General features: G+C 45.3%; 1 protein-coding gene across 3 annotated transcripts in view; it reads right to left on the bottom strand.

Moving 5' to 3' along the window:
* Nucleotides 1-278: 278 nt before the first annotated feature.
* Nucleotides 279-25,715, bottom strand: part of LOC140380655 (C-myc promoter-binding protein-like) — a 75,699-nt gene continuing 50,262 nt past the window's right edge. For 2 of the 3 annotated variants that reach the window (XM_072464536.1, XM_072464538.1), the window contains 7 exons: nt 20,872-21,018; nt 19,830-19,989; nt 19,438-19,686; nt 18,392-18,509; nt 2,616-2,778; nt 2,304-2,368; nt 279-1,979 (listed from right to left, as the gene is read on the bottom strand). In XM_072464536.1, coding sequence (XP_072320637.1) covers nt 1,843-1,979; nt 2,304-2,368; nt 2,616-2,778; nt 18,392-18,509; nt 19,438-19,686; nt 19,830-19,989; nt 20,872-21,018 — 1,039 coding nt within the window. In that variant the 3' untranslated portion in view covers nt 279-1,842. The remainder of the gene's footprint in view (nt 1,980-2,303; nt 2,369-2,615; nt 2,779-18,391; nt 18,510-19,437; nt 19,687-19,829; nt 19,990-20,871; nt 21,019-25,715) is intronic. The other variant, XM_072464537.1, reaches the window with a different exon arrangement.

Below are 25,715 nucleotides of genomic sequence, written 5' to 3'. Positions count from 1 at the left end.
GAAGTGCTGATCCATGTTCCTTTTTCCTGATGTTGTCATCACTTGGTGTTGCCATATCACCCAAAGCAGCTTTCCTCTGCCGTTTCTCCACCACCATAATGTCTGGTTGGTTTATATTACCATTCTGTCTGTCTGTATCTAGAAGTCCCAGAGGATCTTGGCTCAGTCATTCTCTTCCCTTTACACTTATGCAAGTAAACAACAGAAAATATCTAAATGTATCTTAACAGGAAAGTTAAAAAGTTAAAAAACAGTTTCCAAAGTTAATCTGCAGATAGTTTTGACACAAGAGCGTTTATTATATATTATTTACAGACATCCAAACTGTAACAAACGTTTGAAAAACTTTGAATATTCCAGCCCAGTTTCAACATTTGTCAAATTTTAAATATGTCAAACAAACTAAAAGCAACAAAACGGCTCCTGTTCATTGGCCCTTAAAGAGGGTTAAAGTCCTCCAGAAACCACCAGAAAAAAAAAACTTCTCTAGTGAAGTCTTTGTTTATGCTTTTATTATTCTAAAATCGTGTCATTAAAGTAGCAGCTTTCACAGAGGGGTTTTAAACTGAATTCTATAGAAAATAAATAAATGATAATTCCAGTCAATAACAAGCTGCTGTTATTGAAAAATGAAAATGTATGTAGATCGAAATGATAATAAATGGCACCTGTTAACATCTCATTAAAAAAAAAAAAATCTGAGCTAAAAATGGCTTCCAACAAATCAATTGCATTTTAGATAATAATAATAATAATAATAATAATAATAATAATAATAATAATAATAATAATAATAATAATTAAAGCAGCGCACGGCCATAAAGGCCCTCGGGACACGAGCCACCGCGAAGAGCACACCTCTAATCCCCCCGCCTACATCACCCCTCCCCTACAAACAGTACCAAAATTATAATCATAATCACCTCACAGGTGGTGAAGTACCAAATTTATAGTACTTCACCACCTCACAGGTGGTGAGAGAGTTATTTCCCTATTGGCTTTTATGTTCAGTGTGACGAGGAGAATAAGTGTGCCAAATTTTAACTGTTAATGACAAAGTACATTTTTTTCATCCCATTCATAATGCTTGTTAACCAAAAGCGCATACACGATTGCCACGGTAACCTGCTCACAGATAGGTCTGCCATTGTTGGCTTTTTGTTTAGAATGGCAAGGAGAATGTCGGTGCCAAATTGTATTGTCTACGTCAAAGTCATTTTTTTGACCTAATTAAAATGTTCAAAGGGATGTAGAGACCTATATACAGCTATATATATTGGATTTTATTGTGTTCAGCTCATCATTTTGCACAAAACGTATATTAATGTCAGAAAAGAGGACCTCTCATGCCAGAGAAATGCAAGTTTTATTTTTTGTTAACGAGCTTTCCACGCCCACATTTGGAATAATATCAAACATCAAAAGAATTACCTATAATTGCACATGGGTGTAGTTCATTTTGACAAATTTTCAAGCCTTTTGACTGAAAATCCAAGGTGGAAAAATAAGTATGAGGTGTAACATTTTTTAGTAGTCTAAGACAAATAGATTATGTATTTTTTAATATCAAATTTGGAGAGGGGGCTAGATAGCCATTTTATTCTCATTATGTTCCACTGAAACTTTAACCTCCTGTCAGTAATTTAGATGTTTTTGTTTTATGACCTTTTAAACTGTAGGGCTGTGGTGAATGTAGTGGTTAAAGATAGGGCTCTGGAGGATGTAGTGGATAAAGGTAGGACTGTGGAGGATGTAGAATTTAAAGGTCAGGCTGATGAGGATGTGGTGGTTAAAGGTTGTGCCTCCTGGATGATGTAGTGGTTAAAAATAGCGCTGTGGTGGTTAAAGGTAGGGCTCTCCGAAGCGCCGCCGGCACTCCACAACTCCAGCAGGGGGCGGTCTGTCGCAGTTCTGGGTCAGCTTGAGCGAGGCGGGACTCAGGCGATTGTAGGCCAGTCTGTACTCTCGATCGAACGCATCTGAAAAGCAGGAAAATGTGTCGAATACAAGAACACGGAGGGTTGTAGCAGAATGTTCAAATATTTCCAAAGATATATTCGAATCATTGTGACAGATTCAGTTTAGTGTTGGAAAAATAAAACTAAACCTGAGATGAGCAATAATACAGCAATACAAAAATAAAAAAGTGAAGGGGGAAATTTGAGATACATTTATTAGAGCCTCGTAAATGCAACATTACTGTGTTGTTTGAGGTTATTGCTAAATCGTAATGTAAAAAGTATTCAGTTCATGTAAAGTCTAGAGTATGAGTAAAATAGAATATGAGCTGATGTTGAACTGACCAATGTCGATGTTTTCTCTGCCCAGAGCCACAAGAGACAGGAACAAGAGGTCTCTGTACACACTCCTGAAAAACACACCAGTATTGAGTCCCGTTTCAGACTAGTTTCAGTCCAGTCTCAGTCCCATCTCACCTCTGCCTATGACAGTCCAGTTTCAGCCCAGTCTCAGCCCAGTCTTAGTCCCATCTCAGTCTCGTCACAGTCCCGTCTCAATCCCGTCTCATTCCTGTTTCAGTCCTGTTTCAGTCCTGTTTCAGTCTTGTTTCAGTTCTGTTTCAGCCCTGTCTCAGTCCCGTTTAAGTCCCGGCTCACCTCTGCCTGTGGACTCCCAGTGTGAGTCCGAGCAGGTGCAGAAGTTTGTTGATTGGTCGGTTGAGGTCATTTTTCTGGATGTTTCGGATGATTCCACTCAGGACGTCCTCACTGAAAGATCTCTGCTGCTCCGGGACCGGCCGCGGACTCGGGTAGCCCGCGTCTGAGGACAAAAGAACGCTTACAGAAACGGGCATGTGGGAATATTCATTACCCCACATCAAAGAATAGAAGAATATATTAAAAGAATAGAAGACTAGATTAAAAGAATAGAAGAGGATTTTTAAAACTTCTGGTTATTTAGGCTGAACGATATAGATACATAAGATATATATTTGTGCAGCGCAGTAGTGTGCAGGGACTTTTATGGATGGGCAAACAGACAGTATTCATCTGTATTTAGTGGCGACGATGGCTCTCGCCACCCGCTCGATCGCCTTCCCGTGCGACTTTGTTTTGATCGCGATCGCCCCAACACTGCATTCTCTTTTTATTTTAAACTTTATTTATTGCTTTTTTCCAAATATAAGAACATCACACAGAAGTACAGCAGTTAAAATATCAACCTTGCTGTCAATGACACATTGTCACAAGTCCCAAGAGTTGTTGTATCACATGACCATTCACTAAATCCTCTGCCATACGTATAAAATGTATTAAAAATACTAATAAAGCAAACATACAAATATAGCTAACATAAAACAAAACAATTAAAAAAGCAAACAAACATGCTTGGTTACAGAACTTCCAGGGAGAAAGAAGAAAGTTGTCCGCATTAATATCCTATTACAGTGAAATATGCATAGTTAGGGGGCCACTAAAGGTTCAAATGTTCTAGAATGGGTTTCCATACAATGTAAAATGTTGTTGTTGTTGTTGTTGTTGTTGTATGGCGGTTGGCATCCGAGTGTTGCATTTACCGCCAGGCTTTAGTCCCTAGACTTTGTCGTAGTCCTAAAAGTTCCGCTTCCAGTGACCTGACTTCCAGTGCTTTGACAAAGCCCAAGAGGTCATGAGATGCCTTTGTTGTTGTATCCTATAGAAGTTCTTCCTCCCCTCAGACTTTGTCGTAGTCCTTCAAAATTCTTATTCCATTGCTTTGGAAGTACAAAGCCCATGAGGTCATGGGACGTCTTTGTTGTTTTACAAAGCTCATGAGGTCATGGGACGTCTTTGTCGTTTTATCCTTTAGAAGTGGGATCCCGCAGGGGAGTGTGTGTAGCCCTATCTTGTTCAATGTTATGATTAAGGACATCTTTGACGACGTGGATGGGTCTGTTGGGAGGAGCCTTTATGCTGACGATGGCGCTCTATGGGTGAGAGGGAGGAATCTCCGGTTTTACGAGGCGAAACTGCAAAGGGCAATACAGCAGGTGGAGCAGTGGACCCTGAAGTGGGGGTTTAAACTGTCCGTACGGAAGTCTCAAGTGATCTGTTTCTTCAATGGGCATAGGGACGTCTCCCTTCGACTGCATGGGCAGGTGCTCGAACAGGTCAGGGAGGTGAGGTTCTTGGGGGTCACCTTTGACGAGAGGCTTAGTTGGCGTCGGCACATTGATGAGGTCAGTGGTAAATGCAAAAGGGTGAATAACTTGCTTCGTTGTCTATCCGGCCAGGACTGGGGGGCCAGCAGAAGGTCGCTCCTGGGTATTTATCGGGCCGTCATGAGGGCGGCTATTGATTATGGCTGTATAGCCTACATGTCTGCGGCTGAGACTAACTTAAAGAAGCTTGATGTGGAGCAAGCCCAGGCCTTGCGCATCTGCTGTAGGGCTTTTAGGACCTCCCCTGTCTCGGCGCTGCAGGTTGAGTTGGGGGAATTGCCGTTACGGCTCCGGAGGCTAGAACTTCTGTTGGCTTACTGGGTGAATGTGCAAGGTCATACGAGCTCTCACCCGGTGAGGGACTTTCTCAGGGTTGATGGGCGGCAGAGTGAGGCTGGCGGTATGGTTTTCAGCCAGGTAGGAAATGCGAAGGCGCGGCTTGCGGGGGTTGGTGATCTGCGTGTGAGCCCGTCGGTGGCTTTGTCTGCTATAGCTCCGTGGAAGTTTGTCCCGGCTCCTGTTGATGTTAGCTTGCATGGCAAGCTTAGAGGAGTCGCTGGGAGGGCACCGCAGTTTGCCGTTCAAGCGCTCATCGATAAGCACTCAGGTGATGTGTTTATTTATACCGACGGGTCTAGGGATCCTGAGAGTGGGCGTACTGGCGCCGCTTATTTTGTGCCTGACCTGGGGCTAGCGGTCAAGAAGAGGTTGACAGATCGCCTTTCTGTTTTCACGTCGGAACTTATAGCGATACGGTTGGCGTTGGAATGGGCGGAATCTGCTTTGCAGTGTTGCGGCATTGTGGTGGCCTCTGACAGCCTTTCTGCATTGCAAAGCATTAAATCTGGGAAATCGGATTGCAGACAGGATGTGTTGAACGGCATCTTCTGTCTGATGCTCTCCCTGTCCAGGAAGGATGTGAGGGTTTCCTTCATTTGGGTCCCTGCGCATGTGGGGGTGGATGGTAACGAAATGGCTGATGCACTGGCTAAACGTTCCCTTCGGCGGCCATCAATTGATGTGGCAGTTGAGTTGGGCAAGTCTGAAATCAAGCCCGTTATCAGGAGTCATGTGGTCGGCCTTTGGCAGGAATTTTGGAGCCACTGTGTTACTGGACGGCATCTCTATCACATACAGGGTAGTGTGGGTCCTTGCGGGTCTATGGGCAGGAACGCGTGGGAGGAAAGGGCCTTCGCCCGCATGAGGATTGGCCATACTGGACTCAATTGGTCACTGAGTAGGATAGGCAAACATCCGACCGGTCTGTGTGGTCACTGTCGGGTGCCAGAGACTGTCGAGCATGTGCTGATTTGCTGTGAGGCTTATGATAGGGAAAGGGCCGGGTTGGCCTTGTGGTTTCGGAATAATGGGCGGGAGTTCAATCTGCGGAACGTTCTGGCGATCCAGTCACAGGGTTTGTGTCAGGCTGTGGTTGCTTACTTATGTAGTACAGGGCTGGGTAAACGTTTATAGAGGTGGGGGGTGTTGGAGACTGAGCCGAGGATGAGGAGCAAGAGGATGTTCTAACACGGTTGGACTTCATGGGCCTAGAAACGCCAAAGTTGTTGTTGTTGTTGTTGTTGTTGTTGTTGTTGTTGTTTTATGGCGGTTGGCATCCAAGTGTTGCATTACCGCCAGACTTTATTCCTCAGACTTTGTCGTAGTCCTCAGACTCTGTCGTAGTCCGTAAAAGTACTCCTTCCATTGCTTTGGTGTTACAAAGCCCATGAGGTCATGATATGTCTTTGTGACTAGAATAGTTGTTGTTGTTTCAGAGACCAACCGGCTTTATTCCAGGGAGACTCTTCTTCATCTTCCTCTCCTTCTTTGACGTTCGGTGCTTCCACCGTACAGCTTTATTCTTTAGGCCCTCAGACTTTGTCGTAGTCCTCAGACTCTGTCGTAGTCCGTAAAAGTACTCCTTCCATTGCTTTGGTGTTACAAAGCCCATGAGGTCATGATATGTCTTTGTGACTAGAATAGTTGTTGTTGTTTCAGAGACCAACCGGCTTTATTCCAGGGAGACTCTTCTTCATCTTCCTCTCCTTCTTTGACGTTCGGCGCTTCCACCGTACAGCTTTATTCTTCAGGCTTCATTCTATAGGCTTTAATATGTCCACTGATGTCGCCGCTTGGTAGCCGTGCGTCTACGAGACTGGGCGAGGACAGGAGACCACCCCCACCCCCATCTCGTCACTCTGATCACTCTGACTCCCCACAAGCAGACCCCCATCACTCCGACTCCCATTTAGCGCCTTTAGCCTGTTTTCTATATCTGCCCAATCAAGCTCCTTTGTTCCAAGGAATCTCCCTGCAGCTTTAGCAATGATCCTGATCCTTTCAGTTCTGCTTTGAGTCTGAGCAGCACAGTTTACAACATCCACCATAAAGAGTACAAAATCCTCTCTATCCACAACCAGGGTATTCTCATTAATTCTGGAACCTGCAATTCTGGTCCCAGTGGGGACCTCCCCCTGGCCGCGGGCAACGCTGCCCCCTCCCCTGTCGCCTAGGTCACCAGCAGCACTGGCAGCCCGCACCGCATCCACCTTCACCTGACTACCAGACACCTTCTTGACCGCATCCGCGTAGGATATGCCTTGAGAGGCTCTAACTTTTTGCACCTCAGCAGCCCTCTTGCTGAACACGCATCCCCCGTAGGCAGAGCTATGCTCTCCCCCACAGTTACAGCACTTAAGTTTTGCTCCTTCGTCACACTTCCCATACTCGTGGTCTCCTGCACATTTACCACACCTCTGCTTCCCTCTACAGACTGCTGCAATATGCCCAAAGCGCTGACACTTGAAGCAACGCAGGGGCGGCGGAACATATGGGCGTACGCCATAGCGCATGTACCCAACGCACACCACACAAGGCAGGATCTCACCTTCAAATTTTATCATTATCGACAGGCTGTCACACCTTACCCCATCCCGGGTCACCTTCAACCGCCTAGCATCCACCACCTTAGCCGCCAGTCAAATTCTCCTTTTATGTCATCCACAGATGTCGTCGTAGGGACGCCTACGATAACTCCCCTGACCGTGCCTCTTACAGCATCAGACACAAGAATGTCCTTCCCACCCAGACGTTTAGCTTCAATCGCCTTCCTTTGCTGAGCCACGTCCTTGCACACGACCAGCAGCGAGCCATCCCTAAGGACACTCGCATGCTTCACCACTCCCACAGCTACAGTTAGGCTCCTTGTCAATGCAATCGGATCCCACCCCTTAAAGGACGCATTATCCTGCGCGAGCTTTATGAACACCTTACACTCTGAACTCACATCCCCGATATCTGCAACCCCCCCGCCCTGCTCCTCACTGAGAGAGTCCTCCATAGACGAGCAAGAGGACGCCCTACGCCGCACGGGACCAGTGGCTCCAGGGGAGTCCTCCCCGCTGTTCATATCGTCACCGACTAGGTCACTCCTCTTCCTCTTCCTCGAGGCGTTCCTCTATGTTGCCGTAATATCCAAACAACGCTCAATAATCCACTATCAGCGACCGATGTTGTTATTGTTGTTGTTGTTGTTGTTTTATGGCGGTTGACATCCGAGTGTTGCATTACCGCCAGACTTTATTCCTTAGACTTTGTCGTAGTCCTAAAAGTTCTTCTTCCAGTGCCTTGACTTCCAGTGCTTTGTCCTCAGACTCTGTCGTAGTCCGTAAAAGTACTCATTCCATTGCTTTGGTGTTACAAAGCCCATGAGGTCAGGATATGTCTTTGTGACTAGAATAGTACGTCTCAGACTTAAGACTTTATTCTTCAGAAGCACAGGAGTTCAAAGCCCACGAGTTCCAAGCAAGCGTTTACTCACATTGACCATAGCGTAATAGAGGTCATTTCGAATAAACATAGCTCCCCATCCACCTCTACCCTGCTCCCAGTCATTCCGATAATATAATAGATCCATGGTCATTCCTCACACTCACATATCCTTCTTCTTCTTCGTCTTTGGTGTTTTATGGTGGTTGGTATCTAAGTGTTACCGCCACCCAATGTTGTTGTTGTTGTTGTTGTTGATTTATGGCGGTTGGCATCCAATTGTTGCATTACCGCCAGACTTTATTCCTCAGACTTTTCGTAGTCCTCAGACTGTCGTAGTCCGTAAAAGTACTCCTTCCATTGCTTTGGTGTTACAAAGCCCATGAGGTCATGATATGTCTTTGTGACTAGAATAGTTGTTGTTGTTTCAGAGACCAACCCGGGTCACCTTCAACCGCCTAGCGTCCACCACCTTAGCTCCAGTCAAATTCTCCTTAACTTCATCCACAGACGTCGCCGTAGGGACACCTACGATAACTCCTCTGACCGTGTTTCTTTCAGCATCAGACACAAGAATGTCCTTTCCACCCAGACGTTTAGGGACAAAGTCTGAGGAATAAAGTCTGGCGGTAATGCAACACTTGGATGCCAACCGCCATAAAACAACAACAACAACAACAACAACAACAATAAAGCCGGTTGGTCTCTGACACAACGGCTGGAGGGACGGGAGGTGGCGGAGGAGAGTGGATCGGGGATGGAAGGCGTTCTGGACGGCGTGGAGGAGCAGCCTTTTCTGCCTGCACGTGCCCGGAAACGTAGAGGGTCCCTTGGCTCGTCCGAGGGTTCTGGGAATGGGCAGCGGGATGAGGCTGGGGCTGTTGGTGTCCGGGGTGGGAGCAGAGACTGTGGGGTGATCATGGAGCTTGCACGGGATGGTGCATCCTTTGGGGAGTGGAATTCGGTGGCGTTGTCGGGGAGCCTGGCTGTGGCTGTGGGAGTGGTCAGGAGTGCGGGTGTCCTTGGGGATGGCTCGCTGCTGGTCGTGTGCGGGGACGCGGCTCAGCAACGGAGGGCGATTGGAACTGGACGTCTGGGTGGAAGGGACATTCTTGTGTCTGGTGCTGAAAGGGGCACGGTCGGAGGAGTTGTCGTGGGTGTCCCTGCGGCGACGTCTGTGGATGAAGTTGGGGAGAATTTGACGGGAGTTGCGGTGGTGGACGCTGGGCGTTTGAGGGTGACCCGGTTTGGGTTGGGATGTGGTAGCTTGTCGGTGGTGGTGGCACTTGAGGGGAGGTGCCTGCCTGGTGGGGTGTTCATTGGGTGCATGTGCTGTGGCGTCGGGCCGTGTGTTCCGCCGCCCCTGCGTTGCTTTGGGTGCCAGCGCTTTGGGCATGTTGCGGCGGTCTGTGGAGGGAGGCAGGGGTGTGGTGGATGTGCGGGAGATCATGGGTGTGGGAGGTGTGACGTGGGTGCGGGGCTGGGGTGCTGTAGCTGTGGGGAGGAACGTGGCTCTGCCTACGGGGGATGCAGGTTTGGCAAGGGAGCTGCTGAGGTGCAGGAAATGGGGGTCTCTCAGGGTATGTCCTGTGCAGATGCAGTCAAGAAAGTTTCAAGTGGCGAGTTTGGAGTAAATACAGAGAGAGGAGCCAGCGCTGCTCCCAGCCAGGGCGAAATGAGAGAGGCCAGCGTGGCTCCCAAGAGGTGTGAGGGTTTCAGGAGTGGAGGTCCCGGGTGTGCGGGTTCCAGAATTGGTGAGAGTGCCCTGGTTGTGGATAGAGAGGATTTTGTGCTCTTTATGGTGGATGTTGTGGGCTGTGCTGCTCAGACTCGGGGCGGAACTGAAAGGATCAGGATCATTGCTAAAGCTGCAGGGAGATTCCTTGGAACAAAGGAGCTTGATTGGGCAGATATAGAAAACAGGCTAAAGGCGCTAAATGGGAGTCGGAGTGATGGGGGTCTGCTTTTGGGGAGTCAGGGTGATCAGAGTGAGATGGGGGTGGGGGTGGTCTCCTGTCCTCGTCCAGTCTCGTAGACGCACGGCTACCAAGCAGCGACATCAGTGGAAATATTAAAGCCTATGGAATGAAGCCTAAAGAATAAAGCTGTACGGTGGAAGCACCAAACGTCAGAGAAGGAGAGGAAGATGAAGAAGAGTCTCCCTGGAATAAAGCCGGTCACAAAGACATATCATGACCTCATGGGCTTTGTAACACCAAAGCAATGGAAGGAGTACTTTTACGGACTACGACAGAGTCTGAGGACTACGACAATGTCTGAGGAATAAAGTTTGGCGGTAATGCAACACTTGGATGCCAACCGCCATAAAACAACAACAACAACAACAACAACAACCGGCTTTATTCCAGGGAGACTCTTCTTCATCTTCCTCTCCTTCTCTGACGTTTGGTGCTTCCACCGTACAGCTTTATTCTTTAGGCTTCATTCCATAGGCTTTAATATTTCCACTGATGTCGCTGCTTGGTAGCCGTGCGTCTACGAGACTGGACGAGGACAGGAGACCACCCCCACCCCCATCTCACTCTGATCACCCTGACTCCCCAAAAGCAGACCCCCATCACTCCGACTCCCATTTAGCGCCTTTAGCCTGTTTTCTATATCTGCCCAATCAAGCTCCTTTGTTCCAAGGAATCTCCCTGCAGCTTTAGCAATGATCCTGATCCTTTCAGTTCTGCTTTGAGCCTGAGCAGCACAGTTTACAACATCCACCATAAAGAGTACAAAATCCTCTCTATCCACAACCAGGGTATTCTCATTAATTCTGGAACCTGCACACTTGGGACCTCCACTCTTGAAACCTTCACACTTCTTGGGAGCCACGCTGGCCTTTCTCATTTCGCCCTGGCTGGGAGCAGCGCTGGCTCCTCTCTCTGTATTTACTCTAAACTCGTTACTTGAAACTTTCTTGACTGCATCTGCATAGGATACACCTTGAGAGACCTTTATTTTATGCACCTCAGCAGCTCTTTTGCTAAACCTGCATCCCCCGTAGGCAGAGCTATGTTCTTCCCCACAGTTACAGCACTTCAGTTTTGCTCCCACGTCACACTTCCCATACTCGTGATCTCCTGCACATTTACCACATCTTTGCCTCCCTCTACAGACCGCTGCAATATGCCCAAAGCGCTGGCACTTAAAGCAACGCAGGGGCGGTGGAACATATGGCCTAACGTCATGGCACATGAACCCAATGAACACCTTACTAGGCAGGCACCTCCCTTCAAGCGTTACCATTACCGACAAGCTGTCACATCTTACCCCAGACCGGGTCACCTTCAACCGCCTAGCGTCCACCACCTTAGCTCCAGTCAAATTCTCCTTAACTTCATCCACAGACGTCGCCGTAGGGACACCTACGATAACTCCTCTGACCGTGTTTCTTTCAGCATCAGACACAAGAATGTCCTTTCCACCCAGACGTTTAGTTCCAATTGCCTTCCGTTGCTGAGCCGCGTCCTTGCACACGACCAGCAGCGAGCCATCTCTAAGGACACTCGCACTCTTGATCACTCCCACAGCTACAGTTAGGCTCTTTGACAATGCCACTGAATTCCACTCCTTAAAGGATGCACTATCCTGTGCAAGCTTTATGATCACCTTACAGTCTCTGCTCTCACTCCGGATATCAATAGCTTCAGCCTCATCCTGCTGCTCATTCCCAGAACCCTCGGACGAGCTAAGGGACTTTTTACGTTTCCGGGCACGTGCAGCCAGAAAAGGCTGCTCCTCCACGCCGTCCAGAACGTCTTCGACCACCGATCCACTCTCCTCCGCCATCTCCCGTCTCTCCAGACCGGAGACTAGCTCTTCTTCTTCTTCTTCAACTGGAATGTTGTTGTTGTTGTTGTTGTTTTATCCTTTCATGTTATTGTTGTTGTTGTTGTTGTTGTTGTTTTATGGCGGTTGGCATCCGAGTGTTGCATTACCGCCAGACTGGTATGCAAGCGTTGCATTACCGCCAGACTTTATTCTTTATACTTCATTCTTCAGAAACACAGGAGCTCAAAGCCCACAATTTCTTTCATGTTGTTGTTGTTGTTGTTGTTGTTGTTTTATGGCAGTTGGCATCCAATTGTTGCATTACCGCCAGACTTTATTCCTCAGACTTTTCGTAGTCCTCAGACTGTCGTAGTCCGTAAAAGTACTCCTTCCATTGCTTTGGTGTTACAAAGCCCATGAGGTCATGATATGTCTTTGTGACCGGCTTTTTTTCCAGGGAGACTCTTCTTCATCTTCCTCTCCCTCTTTGACGTTCGGTGCTTTGGAAGTACAAAGCCCATGAGGTCATGGGACGTCTTTGTTGTTTTACAAAGCCCATGAGGTCATGGGACGTCTTTGTCGTTTTATCCTTTAGAAGTCCTTCTTCCATCACTTTGGCGTTTCTAAGCCCATGAAGCCCAAGCGCGTTAGAACATCCTCTTGCTCCTCATCCTCGGCTCAGTCTCCAACACCCCCCACCTCTATAAACGTTTACCCAGCCCTGTGTTGTGTCGTCCAGGATGCCAACAACAACAACAATTCTACGACGAGTCACAAAGACATATCATTACCTCATGGGCTTTGTAACACCAAAGCAATGGAAGGAGTACTTTTACGGACTACGACAGAGTCTGAGGAATACGACAAAGTCTGAGGAATAAAGTCTGGCGGTAATGCAACACTTGGAGTAAATACAGAGAGAGGAGCCAGCGCTGCTCCCAGCCAGGGCGAAATGAGAAAGGCCAGCGAGGCTCCCAAGAAGTGTGAAGGTTCCAGAATTAATGATAATACCCTGGTTGTGGATAGAGAGGATTTGGACTCTTTGTGGTGGATGTTATAAACTGTGCTGCTCAGACTCAAAGCAGAACTGAAAGGATCAGGATCATTGCTAAAGCTGCAGGGAGATTCCTTGGAACAAAAGAGCTTGATGGGGCAGATATAGAAAACAGGCTAAAGGCGCTAAATGGGTGTCGGAGTGATGGGGGTCTGCTTTTGGGGAGTCAGAGTGATCAGAGTGACGAGATGGGGGTGGGGGTGGTCTCCTGTCCTCGTCCAGTCTCGTAGACGCACAGCTACCAAGCAGCGACATCAGTGGAAATATTAAAGCCTATAGAATGAAGCCTAAAGAATAAAGCTGTACGGTGGAAGCACCGAACGTCAAAGAAGGAGAGGAAGTTGAAGAAGAGTCTCCCTGGAATAAAGCCGGTCGGTCTCTGAAACAACAACTATTCTACGACAAGTCACAAAGAAATATCATGACCTTATGGGCTTTGTAACACCAAAGCAATGGAAGGAGTACTTTTACGGACTACGACAAAGTCTGAGGAATAAAGTCTGGCGGTAATGCAACACTTGGATGCCAACCGCCATAAAACAACAACAACTTGGATGCCAACCGCCATAAAACAACAACAACAATAATTAAAGCCGCACGCGGCAATAAAAGCCCTCGCCCCCCTTGCGACCGCGGGGTACTTGCCACCGCGAAGAGCACACCTCTAATCCCCCGCCTACATCACCCCTTCCTCACAAGCAGTACAAACTGTATAATACTTTATTCAACATGTTCACAACCGCACAGTTCGAGCTAAAGTTATGTCCCCACTGGCTTTTATGTTATGATATGGAGAGTATGTGCCTAATTTTAACTGTTTAAGATAAGATAAGATAATCCTTTATTGTTCCACATGGGGAAATTCCATTGGTGCAACGCAGGTAGATACAGAGGTAGATACAGAAGAAAAGAACGGATCACTTATAGAAAGTTTGAAAAACACTTTCAGTAGAAGATCTCCTATAAACAACTTTCAGTAGAAGATCTCCTATAAACAAAAACTCCCATAGACAAATAAATAAATACATAAATACCATTGCATGTGATCACAACAGTAATTGCACATGAATATGTGTCATGACGGCACATGGATTGCACATGAATTTCACAGTAATTGCACAGTAATTGCACATGAATCACAACAGTAATTGCACATGGTTAGGTCAGTATTGCGAGTGTTCAGGACTAACAGTGTTTGTTATAAAGTCTGACGGCAACAGGAAGGAAAGACCTACGAAACCTTTCCTTCACACAGCGAGGGTGGATCAGTCTCTCACTGAAGCTGCTCTCCAGAGCGGACAGAGTGTCCTGCAGGGGGTGAGACTCATGGTCAAGCATAGATGTGAATCTAGCCAGGACCCTTCTGTCCCCCACCTCCTGCACCGAGTCCAGAGCACAGCCCAGGATGGAGCTGGACTTCTTGATGACTTTGTCCAGCTTCTTCCTCTCCCTCTCTGTGAAGCTGCTGCTCCAGCAGGCCACACCGTACAGGAGGGCTGATGCCACCACAGAGTTGTAGAAGGTCTTCAGGAGTGGCCCTGTCACTCCAAAAGACCTGAGTCTCCTCAGGAAGTAGAGCCAACTCTGGCTCTTCCTGTACAGTGCGTCTGTGTTATGAGTCCAGTCCAGTTTGTGGTTCAGATGAACATCCAGGTACTTGTATGAGTCCACTCTCTCAATGTCCCGTCCCTGGATGTTCACTGGTGAGGGGGCAGTGGGGTGGCGTCTGCGGAAATCCACCACCATCTCCTTGGTCTTCCCCGCGTTGATGAGGAGGTGGTTCCGCTGACACCAGTCCGAAAAGTCCTGCGCCAGTCCTCTGTACTCCGCATCATCGTCGTCCGTGATGAGTCCAATGATGGCAGAGTCATCAGAGAACTTCTGCAGGACACAGCTGTCCGTGTCGTGTCTGAAGTCTGCAGTGTAAAGGGTGAAGAGAAAGGGCGCGAGGACAGTGCCCTGGGGCGCCTCCACACTGCAGGTCCGAGTGTCAGACACAAAGTCCAAACTGGGGTCGGTCTGTGAGGTAGTCCAGGATCCACTCTGCCAGGTCATACTCCACACCAGCCGTCTCCAGCTTGTGCCTCAGGAGCAGCGGCTGGATGGTGTTGGAAGGCGCTGGAAAGATCGAAGAACAGGATCCTCACAGAGCTGCCAGGCTTTTCCAGGTGAGAGAGACCAAAAGTACATGTTTTAATCCCATTCAAAAGGCCTGTAATCCAAAACGCATGTAAATCTATGAAAGTGTTGTCATGTTGCCATGGTAACATGCTTGCAGCTAGATGTATGTTGTCATTGGCTTTTTGTTTAAAATGGCAAAAAATTATCAGACCAAATGACAAAAATTACTACGAAACATAGATTTTTGGGAAAAATTAACAAAAATTGCGATTTTGTTTAAAAAATCACAATGGGTTAGGGTTAGATTTTGTCATATTGTGCCCGGTCACAAATTAACCTGTTACAATTTTTTTCAGTTGTCTAAGACAAATCGTAGGTGACAGTTCATTTTCTGTTTTACAAACCTTTTTTTTTTATTTATACGTTGTATAAATTAAAAAAAAAACTAATTCAAAAAAAGGTTTGTAAAACAGAAAATGAACAGTATTGAGGTTTAAGCTTTTGCCTCTACAATGAGGAATGAGGTGGACAAAACGGACACGTCTTTTATGAATTTTTTTAAATCAAATTTGGAGAAGGCGCTAGAGGGCGCTAGAGAGCTTCATATTCAAAACACTACATTGCTCATGGGTTTTGTGTCTTGTGGTCAAGTTTGAAGTGATTTCGATGAAAACTGTAAGAGAAAATGCCAAATGTATGACGAGGCGCACTTTTGTCAGCCCCGCGCTTATCCAATATGGCCGACTTCCTGTATGACTTAGGATGGGGTCATAATATTATTTTTTACATGTCCTGCCATGAACTATTTTTTTGAGTGAGCATCATATTTGTACTGCCACTGTTTTTGGCTTCGGGCTCCCATTGGCCCCATGTTATTTGATTTTTGAGGTGGCGCTACTGAGCCGTCTTTCAATATTTTTTCACGAAACCTTCACTCAAAATTAGAACTCACAGAGTTCTAATTTTCGTGTTAGGACATGTTCGTTTTGTCCACCAAAATTAGAACTCACGGAGTTCTAATTTTTGATACCACTCACGAGCATATCCATTTATGTTTTCTACTCTATTTTTGCGTTTTTCCAGCCCCCGGGTACAATATCAATAAGTCCCAAGGACTCGGGCCTACTAAGAATAAGAATATTAAGAAACCTGTCAAGAACAAAGACGCATTCCATTCCATGGCATGGCTCGAGCCAAAGCAATCTAGCAGGAAGCACAAGCGTTTGACACAATGTAGAAGAAGACAACTTTTGTGTATTTTATCTTCGAAATGCTGTGTTTGATTACATTCAGACTTGTATTCACAGAGAAATTAGTAGGAAGTGAATCTAGACGCGGCAGAATACAAAGACAGCGCGAAAACATGCAATATATTGAAATGAGACTCTCTTGGCCAGACCTGACTCACGGGTGAAATGACAACCTGTGCACTACCATGGACCATATTTCTGTGTAAATATTGTTAAGCTAGCATCTGCTCCTGCAAGCTCAGGAGCAGATGAACCAGATGTGAAGACACAGAGACAGGTAAATCAGTTCATACAGAGTAATCAAGAACAAAAGTTAAACTTCAAAATGTTGTGTGTTTTATTATAATCCTACTCATATTCACTTAATTAGTCTAATTAGTCCCAAAGTACAGCGGCTGCAGGTGCACTGCTGTTGGTTCAAAAGACGCGTCACTACCGTATTTATTTATGTGTGAATATCCTATGTTATAGCGTGGGCCGCTGCGGTTTATTGACAGGTGCGGCCCGTATATGTAATTTCCATTTTCTTTCGAGTGTGCGGCTTTAAATCAGGAGCGCTGTATAGACCGAAAAGTATGGTATATTCATGGTCAAATCACTAGTTCAGAAAAAAACTTTAAAGTGTTTCTGTTCTGCCCTAAAGCAGGAGTGGTCGTATCAGGCCCCTCAGATGTTTTAATCTGGCCCACAGAACATTTATCATTTACATGTATTGATTTCTGATCAAACTGCTAATGACTAAATGTGCCTGAAGACAACGGAAAACCGCAACAAGTTGGCGTGGACGCAACTGCGCAAAACAGCTTTTAATCTTTTTTTTTTTCAAAAGAGTAATTTTTGTTTTCTTGCAGAATGTGCAAGTTGAAGTCACGAAGAAGCCGCTCCATGTTTCAGATAACAGTATTGGTTGCCTTAAAAGTATACATTAAGCCGTTAAAGTTGGGTAGTTTTCAGCTTATATATCGGACGCTGGGGAGGTGTTACCTAATTTCAATATGAACTGCACGAGCAAGCTTTGTTATTTTAGTCAGCCAATGAGCTGCGACACACATGGCTACTTATTCAGCGTCATGATAGCGTCACGCCCTGGCCCATTTGCAGGGGGAAAAGACGAAATGAAGAACAAGCTGCAAACCCTCTCTTTATTTTGTTTATATGTCAAAAACCGGGTCAACTGTTGGATGTTATGTGGAAGGACCGAGGACGTGGACAGCGCTGTAGACCTGTATATTCTTGGAGACATCACCGCGTGGAGGACACTGCCGCAGGCTACCGGAGCCGGACGGGGCGAAGCTAAGCTAAGCTAAAACGCTGCTTCAGGCTGGAACTGTTGAGTGCAGACTAATAGGAAATCATTGCTAAATAAGGCCTCTAATATTAAACGGACAATGCAGAGTTTTATAGAAAATGGTGAATCTAATGGTCAATTAATCTTTACTGAGGTTGTTACCAGCTGATGAATGTGAAAAACATAACATTTGGTTCAAGGCAAAAATGCTAATGATTAATAATTACATTACTGAGGCAAAGAAGTGGGTTTTAAGTTGTGGCAAAACAAACAATGAAATAGATGAGAATGTAAACAGTCACTGGCCCAGTGACAGTGCATCTAACATTGGCCATCTGCTCATAAAAGCTGAACGTGTTGCATTGGAGGCAAAGGCTGCAGCTTTTAAGGACCACTGTGTATTAATGCATGCTATTCAGGGCCTTTTGTAATAAAAGCATTTCCATTTTAATAAAGTACCCTCTAATTCTGATTCAAGTCCAGTTTAAGTCCTAAGGAAAATAACACTACATCAATGTCAGTGTGACAGGAGGAGGGCTTATCTCAATGAGATGCAAATGAGCCCCCCTGTGACTCAGGGGGGCTCATTTGCTCACTCAGGTGAGAATCTTTGGAGGCATTTTTCTCAATTAACAACTCTCAGAGGGGTTTACATTCAAATGACCACAACTTATTCAAATATTTAATAACAACCTGTGCACTACCATGGACCATATTTCTGATCTACATGAGTGAGAGATCATTGGATAGCTTTGAAAGTACACTTTCAGAATCTGTGAATAACTCAAAATGTCTCTGGGGAGACTTGTTCCTGTTTTTTCCACGGTCGGGCATAAATATGAACTCAAAGTATTTCACCTGCTGCAGATTTGTGCCACAGACATGACTAAACTATGAAAATGATTTAGGTATTTTAATAGATTTTATGTTATTTTCAGCACGCGACCCAAAATGAGTTTGGCAGCTCTTACTGTAGGAGTTCCAGAGCAGGTAGAGCGGCTGCAGAGGATCCTGGTGAAGTTTGAGATTGTCCCACAGGATCTGGACCAGAACATGTTTGCCATCGTCAGACATGAACTCACGAGGAGCCTGCATTTCACATAAGAATGAGAGAAAAAACAGTTTGAACACAAGAACGAGAGAAAAGTCAGTTTTAACACAAGAACGAGAGAAAAGTCAGTTTGAACACAAGAATGAGAGAAAAGTCAGTTTGAACACACAAATGAGAGAAAAGTCAGTTCAAACACAAGAATGAGAGAAAAGTCAGTTTGAGCACAACAACGAGAGAAAAGTTACTTCGCACACAAGAACCAGAGAAAAGTCAGTTTGAACACAAAGATGAGATAAAAGTCAGTCAACACAAGCAAAGAAAGAAGGAGACGGTGGCTCATGTGGGTCTATATAGTCACGTGACACCGGTAGCTCAGTCCCTTTACACCTTCTCGCATGCAGGTTGTATATGTGGTTGTTGTTCGGCTAATATATTGCCATTTCCACAAATTTGGGTTTGTTTTGCCGCTTGTAACCTGAACGATTAATCGCATTTGCAATTAAATCGCAATGGAGCCGGGAATATTGTGTTGGTCTTATTTAAGTCATTCATTACGTTTTCTTCCGAAAAAAAATAGGATACAATAAAAAAAATTGCACATTAAATAGCAATCGCAATATTGGGGGAAAAAATCGCGATTAGATTATTTCTCCAAATCGTTCAGCCCTACCTGTGACTGTGATACAGTCGGTGCTGCGAGTTCGCTCGTCTTCCTGGGGTGCACCGCCTCTGGCGGTCATCCGGGATTCATAGTTACAGTCGTAACTTTCGTTTTCAACACAGAGATGAAACAAACCAGGGTAAAAACTTGGCTCGACAGGAAAATTCCTCTGTAGTCCCCCCTTCGCCTCCAGTTTTATTGTTGATTTTATATCCTTTTGTTGAGATTTGATCTGATCTTTGTTATTTTGGGTTCTACTCAGATGATTTGATGTTGAGTTGTGTGCAATGCTCCCTGCTGCTCACCGTTGCGTCTCTGTTGCAGTGCTCTGAGCTAAGCACCAGGCCGGGCAGGTGTGAGGGCAACTGCAGACGTCTGAAGAACCACAGCAGGTTCCAGAAGAGGATTGGGTGAAGGTCCACCAGCGAGGGCTCACTGAGGCACGACGCGCCCTCGTTCTCCAGGAGACTCTCTAGTTCCTTCCACAGAACCAGAGGACTCAGGTACGGTACTGTAACCGGCTCAGGGTGGAGCAGAGTCCAATCCAGAGCATCCTGAAACACACAGGCACAAAGGATTAAAGTCCTGGTCTAGACCCAGGTTCAGACCCAGGTTCAGACCCAGGTTCAGACCCAGGTTCAGACCCAGGTTCAGACCGTGGTTCAGACCGTGGTTCAGACTCGGTCCGGACTCTTACCAGATCGTGACTGAGGCAGGGCAGACTCTCCGACAGAGGGACAGATTTGGGGAGGAGCTGTGGGTCTCTGATGTCACTGAAGCTCTGCGCGGGAGACGATGCCCTTTGGTGTCTGTCCAAGGGAACTGCAACTCTCGGGGACACACCAGCTCTGCAAAAACTAAAACACGTTAGTTCAGGTTTTGTTCTAGTTTAGTCCTTGGATATGGTCCAGGACTTAGGCTACGATCACACTGCAGGTCAATTCAGATTTTTTTGCCCATATGTGACGTGAATCCTATATTTCAGGGCAGTGTGAACAGCAAACATCTGATTATTTTAAATCCGATGTGGAAATAAATCAGATATGTATCCATCATTTTAGAATGTGACTTCAGTCTGAACGCTCAGGTCTCCAGATCCGACCTAAATGTCATCAATAGGCAACCTTTCCGGGATAAACGTCACAATTCTGAGTCAAAGTGGAGAGAAATGGCAGACGAAGGAGCCGAAAACTGTCAGTGGAAGAAGTTTGTGAGATAATCAATATGCCGGGTGACAAATTAATTTAGGAAAAAACAAAGGGTTCATACTATAATCGGGCGAAGGAGATTACGAAGGAGTTGGCCGAGCGAGGAATTCAGCACTCCTGGTTGCAATGATAGCAGAAATAAAAAGCCTTCGTGCGGAATTTAAAGAAAACAAGGACATCAATAAAAGGAGTGGACGTGGCCAGGTAACGTGCCTTATTTACTTCCGTAAACACAGTGCACTACGTATGACGTGTTCTTTTGTGCGCATGCAGGACACATCAAGCTGCATTCTGTTCACACCATACACAAACGGCAGTCGCATTTTGTTTGTGACGTGAAAGACCACAAAAAATCCAATTCAAACCAAAAATCCAAATTGGGCCTCAAACCCTGCAGTGTGAACGTAGTCCATGTCCACGCTCAGGCCAGACCTAGTTTTAGACCTGGTTTAGATCTTCTGTTCTTTATTAGTTCCCTAATTAGTTTCTAAAACCTAGTCCCATGTAACCCGTTGTCTGTTGTATCTTTACCTGGATACAGGCATGGCACACAGGTCTGGAGAGCTGGTGGACCGAGCTCTAGTGCGAGGGGACAGTGACGTCATGCCCGAGTTCAGTGTACTGCAGGCAGAGTACGAGGAGCTGCTGGGGTCCTCAGCACTTGTCCTCAGGAAGATTCTGAAAAGAGTGACCACAGTTAATTCAATTGATCCCAGGTCTAGCTCAGGTCTGCTCGTAGAGAGTTTTTAAAATAAAAAATGCTACAAAAAAATGTCGGTGTAATCCCTCATTCGTCCAGGCGTGTTCCATTGTAGAAAAAGCTTCAGTTGTAGTCATCTGGACTCAGTTAGAAAAAATAGACGTTTCGACTCTCATCCAAGAGTCATTGTCAAGAATTTAGGTCGAGAACTCCGATATTTATACTATTCTGTGGTAAGTCCAGCCCATTGGGAGGAGCCTTCCTGAAGAGGAAAGAGTTGTTTGTTTCAACAGAAACTTAGCCTATTCAACCCTTTAATGGGCTATTAGTCTCCCCTTTGTCTTTGTGAGACCCTGGCTCACCCAACCTGAGTACCTGATTAGCATCTAAATGTCCTGGTACTGGTCCTCTAACTCTCCAGGGGTTCAGAATACCATTGTAGACTACAAAAAACCTTAGCCCTCCGTTTCTGTTTTAAGAAGGTTTTTCTTTTTTAACAAAAATAGCTTCCTTAACTCCTCTTTGAAAGATCTGAACCCCTGGAGAGTTAGAGGACCAGTACCAGGACATTTAGATGCTAATCAGGTACTCAGGTTGGGTGAGCCAGGGTCTCACAAAGACAAAGGGGAGACTAATAGCCCATTAAAGGGTTGAATAGGCTAAGTTTCTGTTGAAACAAACAACTCTGGGCTGGACTTACCACAGAATAGTATAAATATCGGAGTTCTCGACCTAAATTCTTTTATTGACAATGACTCTTGGATGAGAGTCGAAACGTCTATTTTTTCTAACCGAGTCCGGATGACTACAACTGAAGCTTTTTCTACAACTACAAAAAAATATGTATATGGAAATTTTACAGTAATTTCACAATTAAACCTCATAACCCCTGCTGTTCTCCCAGGGAACTACAAAACTGTTTGGAAAACTTTTTTGTTGTTGTTGATATTTTCAGTTTTGTCAGCATTTGATTGGATTAGCCTTTGTTAAAGTCCAGTCCTGGTTCAGTCCCGGTCCAGTCCCAGTCCAGGTCCAGGTCAAATCCCGGTCCGGGTTCATATTCAGTCCCGGTCCAGTCCTGGTCCAGGTCCAGTCGCGGTCAAGTCCAGGTCAAGTCCTGGTCTAGGTCCAGTCGCGGTCCAGTCCTGGTCCAGGTCCAGTCGCGGTCCAGTCCTGGTCCCAGTCCAGTCCTGGTCCTGTCCCGGTGCAGTCATGTCCCGTACAGTCCCGGTCCAGTCAGGGACCAGGTCCAGTCAGGGACCAGGTCCAGTGGCGGCTGGTCCATTATGGGCGCTGGGGCGCCCCCCCCTGTCAATCAGCCAACTACGCCAATTTTGTGTGTCTAAAAACAATATAATTTATTCAGAAATATCTTATATTCTTATTAGTGTAAATGTGTAAAATAATAAAATATATATATAAATATATATATATATTTTATATATTATATATATATATATATATATATATATATATAATTATATATATTATATATATATAATTATATATTATATATATATATATATATATATATATATATATATATATATATATATATATATATATATATATATAATTTGTTTTGCGCGCCGTGCGGTCTGCTGCGTGGCGCAGCCTATGTCTCTTTTCTACGTAGCCGTGGGGCAGTTTGAAAAGCACCCCAGATCCCCATAGAAAAGTAATGGGGATTTTTAGCTAATCAAATCACAATCAAAAGTGACGTCACTATGGAAAATGCCATAGGAAAATAGCGACTGAGGAGCACTTTCTCGAGCTCCCATTTTAACGTAGAAGGTACGCCATGGAGCTACGCTTTTTACGCTGGAGAGCGGAGAGACACAGCGCAACAGGTGTGCGCACCCATGCGCACAACTCACACGGAAACATGGCGGCGTCAGGGAAAGCGACTGTGCGATCTCGGCTTCAGAAGCCTTTCGAAAGAAGACCTTTGGCTGAGTGGACGGGACCAGCCCCCTATTAAGGTCAGACAGGAGATTCAAGACAAATTGTCATCTTATGTTATCTATTTAAAAAAATGGTCAAAGACATGCCTAACTTTAACACAAAAGTTATTGAAACGTTTGCAACCCAAAAGGAAAGAAGAGCCACATTTGTATACAAATGACTCAGGACTAAAGGTTAACATGTCAGTTTTATGCAGCTAAAATCTGGAACAGTCTTCCTAAAGATGTGAGACAGGTTCTACTCTGACAATGTTCAAATCTAAGATAAAAACTGTTTTGTTTGGCTGTGCATATGACTGACTGCACTCTATAACTGTTTTGGCGTTTTGTGGTTTACTTCATATTTTCCTGTTCTGTGAAGCACTTCTAATTAGTTTGTGCACAAATAAACAGCGGCATGCGTCTGATTGTGCTATTACTATGCTGTTATTGAAGATTAATTCTTGTTTAAGTGCAGTTAAAATGAGTTTGTTTTAGAGAATATAATCTCACTTCTTTTCATTAATAGATGGTTTGGTTATTAGAACACCCATGAAAAAAATGCTATAAATCAGGGGTCCCCAACCTTTTTTGCACCACGGACCGGAATAATGTGGGTTTTATTTTCACGGACCGGTGCCAGGGTATGCACGGAAGTGGGCGGGGGTTGGGCTTCCATTTGATTCAGCTCGGAAGGCGAAATGTTCTCAAGACGCGTTTGTACATTATTAAGTGTTCTATTCCAAACAGGGCCGGCCCAGCCTATAAGCGAACTAAGCAGCCGCGTAGGGCCCCGATGCGTTAATAGGGCCCCCAATCTGGCAACCCGTCTTATGCGAAGTGCAAGCGCAGCGTGCGCCACTAGTGTAATAGCGCTGCTGGCGCGGCAGCAAACACAGCGGTAACATAACGCACAAACTGCATTTATTTGTAATGACAATCTGGCAACCAAGACACCAAACCTGCGCTGATTGGGCAACTTCATTGTGCGCGAGCAGAACGAGAGCAAAACATAAACACAACAGAACGTGGTCCTCATGTCATGTCCAGAGGAATATATCCCCCCGATGCCGAAAAACGAAAGAAGAAACTTCTTGACGATGTAAAGAAACTGCAAACTCAACAACACTCTCCAGGTATTGAACTTCTCTTACAAAGAGACGGTTAATGCTGCTGTTTGAAACAACACGATTCTGTCACGTTAGTTCGCTCAGGCTCGAGGCGAGGAGAGCTCTGCCCCGCGCACAATATGTCTGAATGAAAGATAATAAGCTTAACATTTACACCAGCCCGGTAGTGTTAGCTGCAGGTGAGGCCGGTGAGGTGGCGTCTATGCCCCGGGTCACTAATAGGACGGAGATTCGGTCCGGACGAGCGCCGTCTCGTCCAGAACCTCTGACGTGAGACTTTGGAGTGAACAGTGTGCCCCTGTCCCGGGCCCCTGAGCAGGGCCCCTGTGCAGCCTCAGTCAGAGATGAGCGGGTTTGAGTTTGCGTCCCTCTCTCTCACATCACCATGTGTGAGCTCAATCGTGACTCGTGATGTCTGTTTTACTTCTTAACGTGGAATGAGAGGAACGTAAAGGTTTATGCGTGTAAGGTCCATCAGCCAATCACATCGCAGCATTGTTTCATGCAGGAGTCCAGTGTGTGATGTTCTGATCAGAACAAACATTTATATTGTAATTAACTTTTAATAGAGCAATAAAACATTTAAATTGATTTAAAAAGCATCATTAGACTATTTGTTATAAATTATAATAAATTGATAGTGAAAAATAACCAGACATATTATGATTACGTCTGTTATAGAATAATACTATATATTTTTATATAAAAGTGACAAAGTTGCAGAAACGCAGTCTCTTCACAATAGCGAGGTTTGGACCTTCACTTCTCGTTCTGTTCATTCTCTGGGAATAACATGTTTGCACTGTGTAGCTTTATGAGTGTTATCAAGGAATGCTGATGCCATTTGTTTAATTTAATATAACTTGTTTTGTCACTTTAGCAAGAAGTAACAGTTGGGAGCAGTAAAAGATAAATTTGTAAGGATAACTATTAATTTTACATTTTCAGTTAAAATGAATCAATTTGATCATAATTATTTTTCATAGCCATTATTGTATTGAGTAATTTAGTACACTAATGTATTAATAACTGGCTTTAATCATTTTTCTCCTGGCACAGTTTCATCACATCATCATTTTATAGCATTATGGACCACATTAAAATGCACCAGAAGACCCAAAAAGGTCTGAAAATCTCCCCCAGACCCCCCCTGTTCATTAATTTAAACTGCTAATGTGGCTGTAGACCCTTAACGCCCACAAATATGCCCAAAAACGTATCTGGGACGTGTGTTATTTGTACAGGGAGTAGAGGTGATGTCAGCGGAATACCAAGTTGCATTGTGGGATTTAAGTTATCAATATTTGAGCTTGTGAGGTGCTGAGAATAAACTAACTGGCAAACATATGCCCTGGAGTTTGGGTGCGCTTTGTTTGCGTTGAAGAAAGTTCCCATATGTGAATTGTTTACTGACAATGGCAATAAAACTGATTCTGATGACGTGGTGAGGGGCCCCCAAAAATGTTTTCGCTTAGGGCCCCCTGAAGGCTTGGGCCGGCCCTGATTCCAAAAGATCCAAATTGGAGTAAGATAATGTAGTTACACGTGTCCTCACTGTTCTTCTGACTGGTAGAAGCTCATCACATAAATATGGCTTGTAAA

The sequence above is a fragment of the Eucyclogobius newberryi genome, unplaced genomic scaffold (genome assembly GCF_026437365.1).
Source record: "Eucyclogobius newberryi isolate DKJ021-1_F unplaced genomic scaffold, fEucNew1.0.hap1 SCAF_5, whole genome shotgun sequence".
In the NCBI taxonomy this organism is placed as follows: domain Eukaryota; kingdom Metazoa; phylum Chordata; class Actinopteri; order Gobiiformes; family Gobiidae; genus Eucyclogobius; species Eucyclogobius newberryi.
The sequence above is the reverse complement of the archived record's forward strand: the minus strand, read 5'-3'. Positions and strand labels throughout refer to the sequence as shown.